The sequence below is a fragment of the Hyla sarda genome, chromosome 10 (assembly GCF_029499605.1).
Source record: "Hyla sarda isolate aHylSar1 chromosome 10, aHylSar1.hap1, whole genome shotgun sequence".
NCBI classification, from domain to species: Eukaryota; Metazoa; Chordata; class Amphibia; order Anura; family Hylidae; genus Hyla; species Hyla sarda.
In genome coordinates this window covers 140,243,167-140,256,961 of record NC_079198.1, presented here as the reverse complement: position 1 = coordinate 140,256,961, position 13,795 = coordinate 140,243,167, and the positions used below count along the sequence as shown (strand labels likewise).

At 42.8% G+C, this 13,795-nt stretch overlaps 1 protein-coding gene across 1 annotated transcript in view; it reads right to left on the bottom strand.

Moving 5' to 3' along the window:
* TNFRSF25 (TNF receptor superfamily member 25) overlaps positions 1-13,795 on the bottom strand; it is a 78,573-nt gene that overhangs the window by 18,983 nt on the left and 45,795 nt on the right. Inside the window, exons 5-7 of the mRNA XM_056542654.1 lie at positions 9,732-9,816; positions 2,191-2,258; positions 773-877 (exon numbers count right to left, since the gene is read on the bottom strand). Coding sequence (XP_056398629.1) covers positions 773-877; positions 2,191-2,258; positions 9,732-9,816 — 258 coding nt within the window. The remainder of the gene's footprint in view (positions 1-772; positions 878-2,190; positions 2,259-9,731; positions 9,817-13,795) is intronic.

Genomic DNA, 13,795 nt, shown 5'->3' with positions numbered 1-13,795 from the left:
TAATACATATAATACACATAATACACATAATACACATAATACATATAATACACATAATACACATAATACACATAATACATATAATACACATAATACATATAATACACATAATACATATAATACACATAATACACATAATACACATAATACACATAATACACATAATACATATAATACACATAATACATATAATACACATAATACACATAATACACATAATACATATAATACACATAATACATATAATACACATAATACATATAATACATATAATACATATAATACACATAATACACATAATACACATAATACATATAATACACATAATACATATAATACACATAATACACATAATACACATAATACATATAATACACATAATACATATAATACACATAATACATATAATACACATAATACACATAATACACATAATACACATAATACATATAATACACATAATACATATAATACACATAATACATATAATACACATAATACACATAATACACATAATACATATAATACACATAATACACATAATACACATAATACACATAATACACATAATACATATAATACACATAATACATATAATACACATAATACACATAATACACATAATACATATAATACACATAATACATATAATACACATAATACACATAATACACATAATACATATAATACACATAATACATATAATACACATAATACATATAATACACATAATACATATAATACACATAATACATATAATACACAGACTGACCCCTGTTGTGTTTCTTCCTCCTCATGTGCTTGTAAATAAAAAGACCCCCGAATGGTACGAGAAGCAGCAGGAAGCCCCCGATCCACATGTATGGCGCTGACTTCTCTACAGAAATATAAAAAACAGAAGATATAAGTTATGGATATTCTTTTATATTTTTAGAGCATTCGGGGCTCAGTTTTTTATTCTGACACAGAGTTCCAAATCCCCTGCATAGCTGTAGTGTAAGAATTCTGTCTACCTGTAGCCACCCCCAGGGGGAGCTCTCTGCACATTGTTTTATTATAGAGTTCACTATTTAAATCAGTGTATCCCAAGCTTTTCCACCTCGGGACAACACATTGAAAGATAGTGCCCCCAGATTGTAGTGTTCCCCCGTGTAGGCAGGATCCCCTGAAGTTAGTCTGCCCCCCCCCCCCTGTAGGTAAGACTCTGAACACTGAAATTAGAAGCCCCCCATAAGTATTTTCCCTTCCCACTGTAAGGAGCTTGTGGCCTGCAGGTAATTCCCCCCCATAGGTGGTTTGCTCCCTCCCTGCCAGAAGTAAGTGCCCCCCCCCCCCCCTATAGGTAGTTAGTCCACCCCTGTAGGTAGTTTTCCTGCTGTAGGCAGGAACCCCCTGTAGGTAAGATCCCCCTTTAGGTAGTTTGCCCGCCCCCATAAGTAGTTTGTGCCCTGTAGTTTGCACCCCCTCCTCCCCTGCAGGTATTTAGTGCCCCCTGTAGGTAGTTTTCCTGTTGTAGGTAAGACCCTCCTTTAGCTAGTTTGCCCCCGCTGTAAGTAGTCTGTACCCTGTAGATAATTCGCCCCTGTAAGGAGATTGTGCCCTGTAGGTAATTTCCCCCATAGGTAGTTTGCAAACACCCATCCCCCTGCAGGTAGTAAGTGCCCCACTGTATGTAGGAACCCCCCTGTAGGTAAGAACCCCCCCCCACCACCACCACCACTTTGCCCCAACTGTAAGTAGTTTTTGTCCTGTATGTAATTTCCCTACCACATGTAGTTTACACCTCCCCTGTAGGTAGTTAATGTACCCCTTTAGGTAGTTTGCTCCCTGTAGGTAGGATCCCACTGTAGGTTGTTAATGTACCCCTGTAGGTAGTTTGAACCCCCCCCCCCCTGACCCCCTAAAGTAGTTTGTGCCCTGCATGTAATTCGCCCCATATAGGTAGTTTGTTTCCCCCTGTAGGTAGTTAGTGCCTTCTGTAGGTAATAGCCCCTGTAGCTAGTTTGCCCCCACATACTCTGACACCCCTAGTGGGTTCTCAGGGCCCCCAGTGTGTCACAGATCCCAGGTTTGAAACCATCGGTTTATACGGTATGAAGTAAGCTCATAAGCTCCCCTGGTGGGGACTGTAGGTACTGTAAATGATATTTACTGAGGGGCTTTAATCAGTTTCCTATTTGTCTGACTTACCTTCAAAGGTGACAGGTTCACACACTGGGGAGCAGCTGGTATTAGTATTTTCACATTTTTCACCAATCCTGGAGAGAGAGAAAATAGTCAATGACCAATGGAAACAGCTGGAAAAAAACATTAAAACAAAGTTGGAGAATCATTTCCTAGAACTTATTGTTGTTCTTCTGTTATTCCTTCTAGAAAAATATAAATAAATTAACAGCTGAAGAATCCAGTGATCACAGGGACTTGGAGCGAAGCCTGTTTATCGGGGCAATACTAACTGGGGCCTGTAGAGAAACATGGCCGGGTCAGATGGATCCAGATCTCTATAGAAACATGGCCTGGTCAGATGGATCCAGATCTCTATAGAGAAACATGTCCTGGTCAGATGGATCCAGATCTCTATAGAGAAACATGTCCTGGTCAGATGGATCCAGATCTCTATAGAGAAACATGTCCTGGTCAGATGGATCCAGATCTCTATAGAGAAACATGACCTGGTCAGATGGATCCAGATCTCTATAGAAACATGACCTGATCAGATGGATCCAGATCTCTATGGAGAAACATGTCCTGGTCAGATGGATCCAGATCTCTATAGAGAAACATGTCCTGGTCAGAGGGATCCAGATCTCTATAGAGAAACATGTCCTGGTCAGATGGATCCAGATCTCTATAGAGAAACATGTCCTGGTCAGATGGATCCAGATCTCTACAGAGAAACATGGCCTGGTCAGATGGGTCCAGATCTCTATAGGGAAACATGTCCTGGTCAGATGGATCCAGATCTCTATAGAAACATGGCCTGGTCAGATGGATCCAGATCTCTACAGAGAAACATGACCTGGTCAGATGGATCCAGATCTCTACAGAGAAACATGTCCTGGTCAGATGGATCCAGATCTATATAGAGAAACATGGCCTGGACAGATGGATCCAGATCTCTATAGAGAAACATGGCCTGGTCAGATGGATCCAGATCTCTATAGAAACATGTCCTGGTCAGATGGATCCAGATCTCTATAGAGAAACATGTCCTGGTCAGATGGATCCAGATCTCTATAGAGAAACATGTCCTGGTCAGAGGGATCCAGATCTCTATAGAGAAACATGTCCTGGTCAGATGGATCCAGATCTCTATAGAGAAACATGTCCTGGTCAGATGGATCCAGATCTCTATAGAAACATGACCTGATCAGATGGATCCAGATCTCTATGGAGAAACATGTCCTGGTCAGATGGATCCAGATCTCTATAGAGAAACATGTCCTGGTCAGATGGATCCAGATCTCTATAGAGAAACATGGCCTGGTCAGATGGATCCAGATCTCTATAGAAACATGGCCTGGTCAGATGGATCCAGATCTCTACAGAGAAACATGACCTGGTCAGATGGATCCAGATCTCTATAGAGAAACATGTCCTGGTCAGATGGATCCAGATCTCTATAGAGAAACATGGCCTGGTCAGATGGATCCAGATCTCTATAGAGAAACATGTCCTGGTCAGATGGATCCAGATCTATATAGAGAAACATGGCCTGGTCAGATGGATCCAGATCTCTATAGAGAAACATGGCCTGGTCAGATGGATCCAGATCTCTATAGAAACATGTCCTGGTCAGATGGATCCAGATCTCTATAGAGAAACATGTCCTGGTCAGATGGATTCAGATCTCTATAGAGAAACATGTCCTGGTCATATGGATTCAGATCTCTATAGAGAAACATGTCCTGGTCAGATGGATCCAGATCTCTATAGAGAAACATGTCCTGGTCAGATGGATCTAGATCTCTGTGGAGAAACATGTCCTGGTCAGATGGATCCAGATCTCTATAGAGAAACATGACCTGGTCAGATGAATCCAGATCTCTATAGAGAAACATGGCCTGGTCAGATGGTTACAGATCTCTATAGAGAAACATGTCCTGGTCAGATGGATCCAGATCTCTATAGAGAAACATGGCCTGGTCAGATGGTTACAGATCTCTATAGAGAAACATGGCCTGGTCAGATGGATCCAGATCTCTATAGAGAAACATGTCCTGGTCAGATGGATTCAGATCTCTATAGAGAAACATGTCCTGGTCATATGGATTCAGATCTCTATAGAGAAACATGTCCTGGTCAGATGGATCCAGATCTCTATAGAGAAACATGTCCTGGTCAGATGGATCTAGATCTCTGTGGAGAAACATGTCCTGGTCAGATGGATCCAGATCTCTATAGAGAAACATGACCTGGTCAGATGGATCCAGATCTCTATAGAGAAACATGGCCTGGTCAGATGGTTACAGATCTCTATAGAGAAACATGTCCTGGTCAGATGGATCCAGATCTCTATAGAGAAACATGGCCTGGTCAGATGGTTACAGATCTCTATAGAGAAACATGGCCTGGTCAGATGGATCCAGATCTCTATAGAGAAACATGGCCTGGTCAGATGGATCCAGATCTCTATAGAGAAACATAGCCTAGTCAGATGGATCCAGATCTCTATGGAGAAACATGGCCTGGTCAGATGGATCCAGATCTCTATAGAGAAACATGTCCTGGTCAGATGGATCCAGATCTCTATACAGAAACATGGCCTGGTCAGATGGATCCAGATCTCTATAGAGAAACATGGCCTGGTCAGATGGATCCAGATCTTTATGGAGAAACATGGCCTGGTCAGATGGATCCAGATCTCTATAGAAACATGGCCTGGTCAGATGGATCCAGATCTCTACAGAGAAACATGACCTGGTCAGATGGATCCAGATCTCTATAGAGAAACATGTCCTGGTCAGATGGATCCAGATCTCTATAGAGAAACATGGCCTGGTCAGATGGATCCAGATCTCTATAGAGAAACATGTCCTGGTCAGATGGATCCAGATCTATATAGAGAAACATGGCCTGGTCAGATGGATCCAGATCTCTATAGAGAAACATGGCCTGGTCAGATGGATCCAGATCTCTATAGAAACATGTCCTGGTCAGATGGATCCAGATCTCTATAGAGAAACATGTCCTGGTCAGATGGATTCAGATCTCTATAGAGAAACATGTCCTGGTCATATGGATTCAGATCTCTATAGAGAAACATGTCCTGGTCAGATGGATCCAGATCTCTATAGAGAAACATGTCCTGGTCAGATGGATCTAGATCTCTGTGGAGAAACATGTCCTGGTCAGATGGATCCAGATCTCTATAGAGAAACATGACCTGGTCAGATGAATCCAGATCTCTATAGAGAAACATGGCCTGGTCAGATGGTTACAGATCTCTATAGAGAAACATGTCCTGGTCAGATGGATCCAGATCTCTATAGAGAAACATGGCCTGGTCAGATGGTTACAGATCTCTATAGAGAAACATGGCCTGGTCAGATGGATCCAGATCTCTATAGAGAAACATGTCCTGGTCAGATGGATTCAGATCTCTATAGAGAAACATGTCCTGGTCATATGGATTCAGATCTCTATAGAGAAACATGTCCTGGTCAGATGGATCCAGATCTCTATAGAGAAACATGTCCTGGTCAGATGGATCTAGATCTCTGTGGAGAAACATGTCCTGGTCAGATGGATCCAGATCTCTATAGAGAAACATGACCTGGTCAGATGGATCCAGATCTCTATAGAGAAACATGGCCTGGTCAGATGGTTACAGATCTCTATAGAGAAACATGTCCTGGTCAGATGGATCCAGATCTCTATAGAGAAACATGGCCTGGTCAGATGGTTACAGATCTCTATAGAGAAACATGGCCTGGTCAGATGGATCCAGATCTCTATAGAGAAACATGGCCTGGTCAGATGGATCCAGATCTCTATAGAGAAACATAGCCTAGTCAGATGGATCCAGATCTCTATGGAGAAACATGGCCTGGTCAGATGGATCCAGATCTCTATAGAGAAACATGTCCTGGTCAGATGGATCCAGATCTCTATACAGAAACATGGCCTGGTCAGATGGATCCAGATCTCTATAGAGAAACATGGCCTGGTCAGATGGATCCAGATCTTTATGGAGAAACATGGCCTGGTCAGATGGATCCAGATCTCTGTGGAGAAACATCATGGCCTGGTCAGGTGGATCCAGATCTCTATAGAGAAACATGGCCTAGTAAGATGGATTCAGATCTCTATAGTTTGGCCTGGTCAAATGGATCCAGATCTCTGTGGAGAAACATGGCCTGGTCAGATGGGTCCAGATCTCCATAGAGAAACATGGTCTGGTCAGATGGATCCAGATCTCTATAGAGAAACATGACCTGGTCAGATGTATCCGGATCTCTGTGGAGAAACATGGCCTGGTCAGATGTATCCAGATCTCTATGGAGAAACATGGCCTGGTCAAATGGATCCAGATTTCTATAGAGAAACATGGCCTGGTTAGATGGATCCAGATCTCTATAGCGAAATATGGCCTGGTCAGATGGATCCAGATCTCTGTAGAGAAACACGTCCTGGTCAGATGGATCCAGATCTCTATAGAGAAACATGGCCTGGTCAGATGGGTCCAGATCTTTGAGGAGAAACATGGCCTGGTCAGATGGATCCAGATCTCTGTGGAAAAACATGGCCTGGTCAGATGGGTCCAGATCTCTATAGGGAAACATGGCTTGGTCAAATGGGTCCAGATCTCTATAGAGAAACATGGCCTGGTCAGATGGGTCCAGATCTTTGAGGAGAAACATGACCTGGTCAGATGAATCCAGATCTCTGTGGAAAAACATGGCCTGGTCAGATGGGTCCAGATCTCTATAGGGAAACATGGCTTGGTCAAATGGGTCCAGATCTCTATAGAGAAACATGGCCTGGTCAGATGGATCCAGATCTCTATAGAAAAACATGGCTTGGTCAGATGGATCCAGATCTCTGTAGAGAAACATGGCCTGGTCAGATGGGTCCAGATCTCTATAGAGAAACATGTCCCGGTCAAATGGATCCAGATCTCTATGGAGAAACATGGCCTGCTCAAATGGATCCAGATCTCTATAGAGAAACATGGCCTGGTCAGATGGATCCAGATCTCTTTGGACAAACATGGCTTGATCAGATGGATCCAGATCTCTATAGAGAAACATGGCCTGGTCAAATGGATCCAGATCTCTGTAGAGAAACATGACCTGGTCAGATGTATCCGGATCTCTGTGGAGAAACATGGCCTGGTCAGATGTATCCAGATCTCTATGGAGAAACATGGCCTGGTCAAATGGATCCAAATTTCTATAGAGAAACATGGCCTGGTCAGATGGATCCAGATCTCTATAGCGAAACATGACCTGGTCAGATGGATCCAGATCTCTATAGAGAAACATGGCCTGGTCAGATGGGTCCAGATCTCTGCAGAGAAACATGGCCTGGTCAGATGGGTCCAGATCTCTGTAGAGAAAAATGTCCCGGTCAGATGGATCCAGATCTCTATGGAGAAACATGGCCTGGTCAGATGGGTCCAGATCTCTGTAGAGAAACATGGCCTGGTCAGATGGATCCAGATCTCTATAGAGAAACATGTCCTGGTCAAATGGATCCATATCTCTATAGAGAAACATGGCCTGGTCCGATGGATCCGGTCACTATGGAAAAACATGGCCTGGTCAGATGGATCCAGATCTCTATAGAGAAACATGTCCTGGTCAGATGGATCCAGATCTCTATAGAGAAACATGGCCTGGTCAGATGGATCCAGATCTCTATGGAGAAACATGGCCTGGTCAGATAAATCCAGATCTCTATAGAGAAACATGGCCTGGTCAGATGGATCCAGATCTCTATAGAGAAACATGGCCTGGTCAGATGGATCCAGATCTCTGTAGAGAAACACGTCCTGGTCAGATGGATCCAGATCTCTATAGAGAAACATGACTGGTCAGATGGATCCAGATCTTTGAGGAGAAACATGGCCTGGTCAGATGAATCCAGATCTCTATTGAGAAACATGGCCTGGCCAGATGGGTCCAGATCTCTATAGAGAAACATGTCCCGGTCAGATGGATCCAGATCTCTATTGAGAAACATGGCCTGGTCAAATGGAACCATATCTCTATAGAGAAACATGGCCTGGTCAGATGGATCCAGATCTCTATGGAGAAACATGGCCTGGTCAGATGGATCCAGATCGCTATGGAGAAACATGGCCTGGTCAGATGGATCCAGTCTCTATGGAAAAACATGGCCTAGTCAGATGGATCCAGATCTCTATGGAGAAACATGGCCTGGTCAGATGGATCCAGATCTCTATGGAGAAACATGGCCTGGTCAGATGGATCCAGATCTGTATAGAGAAACATGGCATGGTCAGGTGGACTCAGATCTCTGTAGAGAAACATGTCCTGGTCAGATGGATCCAGATCTCTATAGAGAAACACGGCCTGGTCAGATGGATCCAGATCTTTGAGGAGAAACATGGCCTGGTCAGATGGATCCAGATCTCTGTGGAAAAACATGGCCTGGTCAGATGGGTCCAGATGTCTATAGGGAAACATGGCCTGGTCAGATGGGTCCAGATCTCTATAGAGAAACATGTCCCGGTCAGATGGATCCAGATCTCTATGGAGAAACATGGCCTGATCAAATGGATTCAGATCTCTATAGAGAAACATGGCCTGGTCAGATGGATCCAGATCTCTATGGACAAACATGGTCTAGTCAGATGGATCTAGATCTCTATAGAGAAACATGGCCTGGTCAGATGGGTGCAGATCTCTATGGAGAAACATGGCCTGGTCAGATGGATCCAGATCTCTGTAGAGAAACATGGCCTGGTCAGATGGATCCAGATCTCTATAGAGAAACATGGCCTGGTCAGATGGATCCAGATCTCTGTGGGGAAACATGGCCTGGTCAGATGGATCCAGATCTCTATAGAGAAACATGGCCTGGTCAGATGGATCCAGATCTCTGTGGAGAAACATGACCTGATCCAGATCTCTGTGGAGAAACATGGCCTGGTCAAATGGATCCAGATCTCTATAGAGAAACATGGCCTGGTCAGATGGATCCAGATCTCTATAGAGAAACATGGCCTGGTCAGATGGATCCAGATCTCTATAGAGAAACATGACCTGGTCAGATGGATCCAGATCTCTGTGGATAAACATGACCTGATCCAGATCTCTGTTGCATCATGCTAATGGAGAAGAGGGGCAGAATTTGGTAGAAGCAGCATGTTGATGTGTGCTTCGTGTCAGGTGTGAACAGTTCATGCGGGTAGAAGAGATATTATGGTGAGGGGAATGTTTTCTTGGCGCACCGTGGCTCCTCTCATACCTGTGAATAGACATTTGAATAGTCGGGCTTATCTAAACATTGTGGTGACCAAGTTCATCCCTCCATGGCAGCTGTTTCCTCTATGGCAGAAGGAGACGGTCAGCAGGACAATGCACCATCCACGACGGTCGTATAGTCATGGATAGAATCTATGACTGAATGCTTTGAGCTTTTTGCCTTCTGGTTATTTATGAACAAAGATTGATGTGAAAGAACTTGACCAAAAACATTTAAACACATATTGTAACAAATTATAACAATTTCTATGTAACTTCATGTTATTTAGCACTTACTGATCACAGGACGGACGACATTCATCCTGTTCTTCATAGTAACCGGGCAGGCAGCCTCCACATTGAGCATTGTTTGTTGAGGAGCCTATGGATGAAGATATATAAGTGGTGTAGACATACAGATCTACAGTTCTTCGTGTGACCACGTTCTAGATCAGTGGTCTCCAAACTGTGGACCTCTAGATACTGCAAAACTACAACTCCCAGCATGCTGGGAGTTGTAGTTTTGTAACATCTAGATGACCATGTAAAGCTGGATGGGAGGGGTATAACTACTATATATCCTGATCCCATAGAGATAGCAGCAGCAGTATACAGATAGAGCTGGAGGGGAGGTGTATAACTACTATATATCCTGATCCCATAGAGATAGCAGCAGTATACAGATAGAGCTGGAGGGGAGATGTATAACTACTATATATCCAGATCCCATAGAGATAGCAGCAGCAGTATACAGATAGAGCTGGAGGGGAGGTGTATAACTACTATATATCCTGATCCCATAGAGATAGCAGCAGTATACAGATAGAGCTGGAGGGGAGATGTATAACTACTATATATCCAGATCCCATAGAGATAGCAGCAGCAGTATACAGATAGAGCTGGAGGGGAGGTGTATAACTACTATATATCCTGATCCCATAGAGATAGCAGCAGTATACAGATAGAGCTGGAGGGGAGGTGTATAACTACTATATATAGCAGAAGTTTACAGATAGAGCTGGAGGAGAGGTGTATAACTACTATATATCCTGATCCCATAGAGATAGCAGCAATATACAGATAGAGCTGGAGGGGAGGTGTATAACTACTATATATCCTGATCCCATAGAGATAGCAGCAGTATACAGATAGAGCTGGAGGGGAGGGGTATAACTACTATATATAGCAGAAGTTTACAGATAGAGCTGGAGGGGAGGTGTATAACTACTATGTATCCTGATCCTATAGAGATAGCAGCAATATACAGATAGAGCTGGAGGGGAGGTGTATAACTACTATATATCCTGATCTCATAGAGATAGCAGCAGTATACAGATAGAGCTGGAGGGGAGGTGTATAACTACTATATATCCTGATCCCATAGAGATAGCAGCAGTATACAGATAGAGCTGAAGGGGAGGTGTATAACTACTTTATATCCTGATCCCATAGAGATAGCAGCAGTATACAGATAGAGCTGAAGGGGAGGTGTATAACTACTATATATCCTGATTCCATAGAGATAGCAGCAGTATACAGATAGAGCTGAAGAGGAGGTGTATAACTACTATATATCCTGATCCTATAGAGATAGCAGCAGTATACATATAGAGCTGGAGGGGAGGTGTATAACTACTATATATCCTGATCCCATAGAGATAGCAGCAGTATACAGATAGAGCTGGAGGGGAGGGGTATAACTACTAAATATAGCAGCAGTATTACAGATAGAGCTGGAGGGGAGGTGTAAAACTACTATATATCCTGATACTATAGAGATAGCAGCAGTATACAGATAGAGCTGGAGGGGAGGTGTATAACTACTATATATCCTGATCCCATAGAGATAGCAGCAGTATACAGATAGAGCTGAAGGGGAGGTGTATAACTACTATATATCCTGATCCCATAGAGATAGCAGCAGTATTACAGATAGAGCTGAAGGGGAGGTGTATAACTACTATATATCCTGATCCCATAGAGATAGCAGCAGTATACAGATAGAGCTGGAGGGGAGGTGTATAACTACTATATATAGCAGAAGTTTACAGATAGAGCTGGAGGGGAGGTGTATAACTACTATATATCCTGATCCCATAAAGATAGCAGCAATATACAGATAGAGCTGGAGGGGAGGTGTATAACTACTATATATCCTGATCCCATAGAGATAGCAGCAGTATACAGATAGAGCTGGAGGGGAGGTATATAACTACTATATAGCCTGATCCTATAGAAATAGCAGCAGCAGTATACAGATAGAGCTGATGGGGAGGTGTATAAATACTATATATCCTGATCCCATAGAGATAGCAGCAGTATGCAGATAGAGCTGGAGGGGAGGGGTATAACTACTATATATAGCAGAAGTTTACAGATAGAGCTGGAGGGGAGGTGTATAACTACTATGTATCCTGATCCTATAGAGATAGCAGCAGTATACAGATAGAGCTGGAGGGGAGGTGTATAACTACTATATATCCTGATCTCATAGAGATAGCAACAGTATACAGATAGAGCTGGAGGGGAGGTGTATAACTACTATATATCCTGATCCCATAGAGATAGCAGCAGTATACAGATAGAGCTGAAGGGGAGGTGTATAACTACTTTATATCCTGATCCCATAGAGATAGCAGCAGTATACAGATAGAGCTGAAGGGGAGGTGTATAACTACTTTATATCCTGATCCCATAGAGATAGCAGCAGTATACAGATAGAGCTGAAGGGGAGGTGTATAACTACTATATATCCTGATCCCATAGAGATAGCAGCAGTATAGAGATAGAGCTGAAGAGGAGGTGTATAACTACTATATATCCTGATCCTATAGAGATAGCAGCAGTATACATATAGAGTTGGAGGGGAGGTGTATAACTACTATATATCCTGATCCCATAGAGATAGCAGCAGTATACAGATAGAGCTGGAGGGGAGGGGTATAACTACTAAATATAGCAGAAGTTTACAGATAGAGCTGGAGGGGAGGTGTATAACTACTATGTATCCTGATCCTATAGAGATAGCAGCAATATACAGATAGAGCTGGAGGGGAGGTGTATAACTACTATATATCCTGATCTCATAGAGATAGCAACAGTATACAGATAGAGCTGGAGGGGAGGTGTATAACTACTATATATCCTGATCCCATAGAGATAGCAGCAGTATACAGATAGAGCTGAAGGGGAGGTGTATAACTACTTTATATCCTGATCCCATAGAGATAGCAGCAGTATACAGATAGAGCTGAAGGGGAGGTGTATAACTACTATATATCCTGATCCCATAGAGATAGCAGCAGTATACAGATAGAGCTGAAGGGGAGGTGTTTAACTACTATATATCCTGATCCCATAGAGATAGCAGCAGTATACAGATAGAGCTGAAGAGGAGGTGTATAACTACTATATATCCTGATCCTATAGAGATAGCAGCAGTATACATATAGAGCTGGAGGGGAGGTGTATAACTACTATATATCCTGATCCCATAGAGATAGCAGCAGTATACAGATAGAGCTGGAGGGGAGGGGTATAACTACTAAATATAGCAGAAGTTTACAGATAGAGCTGGAGGGGAGGTGTATAACTACTATATATCCTGATCCCATAGAGATAGCAGCAATATACAGATAAAGCTGGAGGGGAGGTGTATAACTACTATATATCCTGATCCCATAGAGATAGCAGCAGTATACAGATAGAGCTGAAGGGGAGGTGTATAACTACTATGTATCCTGATCCCATAGAGATAGCAGCAGTATTACAGATAGAGCTGGAGGGGAGGTGTAAAACTACTATATATCCTGATCCTATAGAGATAGCAGCAGTATACAGATAGAGCTGGAGGGGAGGTGTATAACTTCTATATATCCTGATCCCATAGAGATAGCAGCAGTATACAGATAGAGCTGAAGGGGAGGTGTATAACTACTATATATCCTGATCCTATAGATATAGCAGCAGTATTACAGATAGAGCTGAAGGGGAGGTGTATAACTACTATATATCCTGATCCCATAGAGATAGCAGCAGCAGTATACAGATAGAGCTGGAGCTGAGGTGTATAACTACTATATATCCTGATCCCATAGAGATAGCAGCAGTATAGATAGAGATAGATCTGGAGGGAAGGTGTATAACTACTATATATCCTGATCCTATAGAGATAGCAGCAATATACAGATAGAGCTGGAGGGGAGGTGTATAACTACTATATATCCTGATACCACAAAGATAGCTGCAACAGTATACAGATAGAGCTGAAGGGGAGGTGTATAACTGTTAAATATTCTGATCCCAAAGACATAGCAGAGGGGTGAGGTATAACTTCTATATATCCTAATCACCTAGAGATA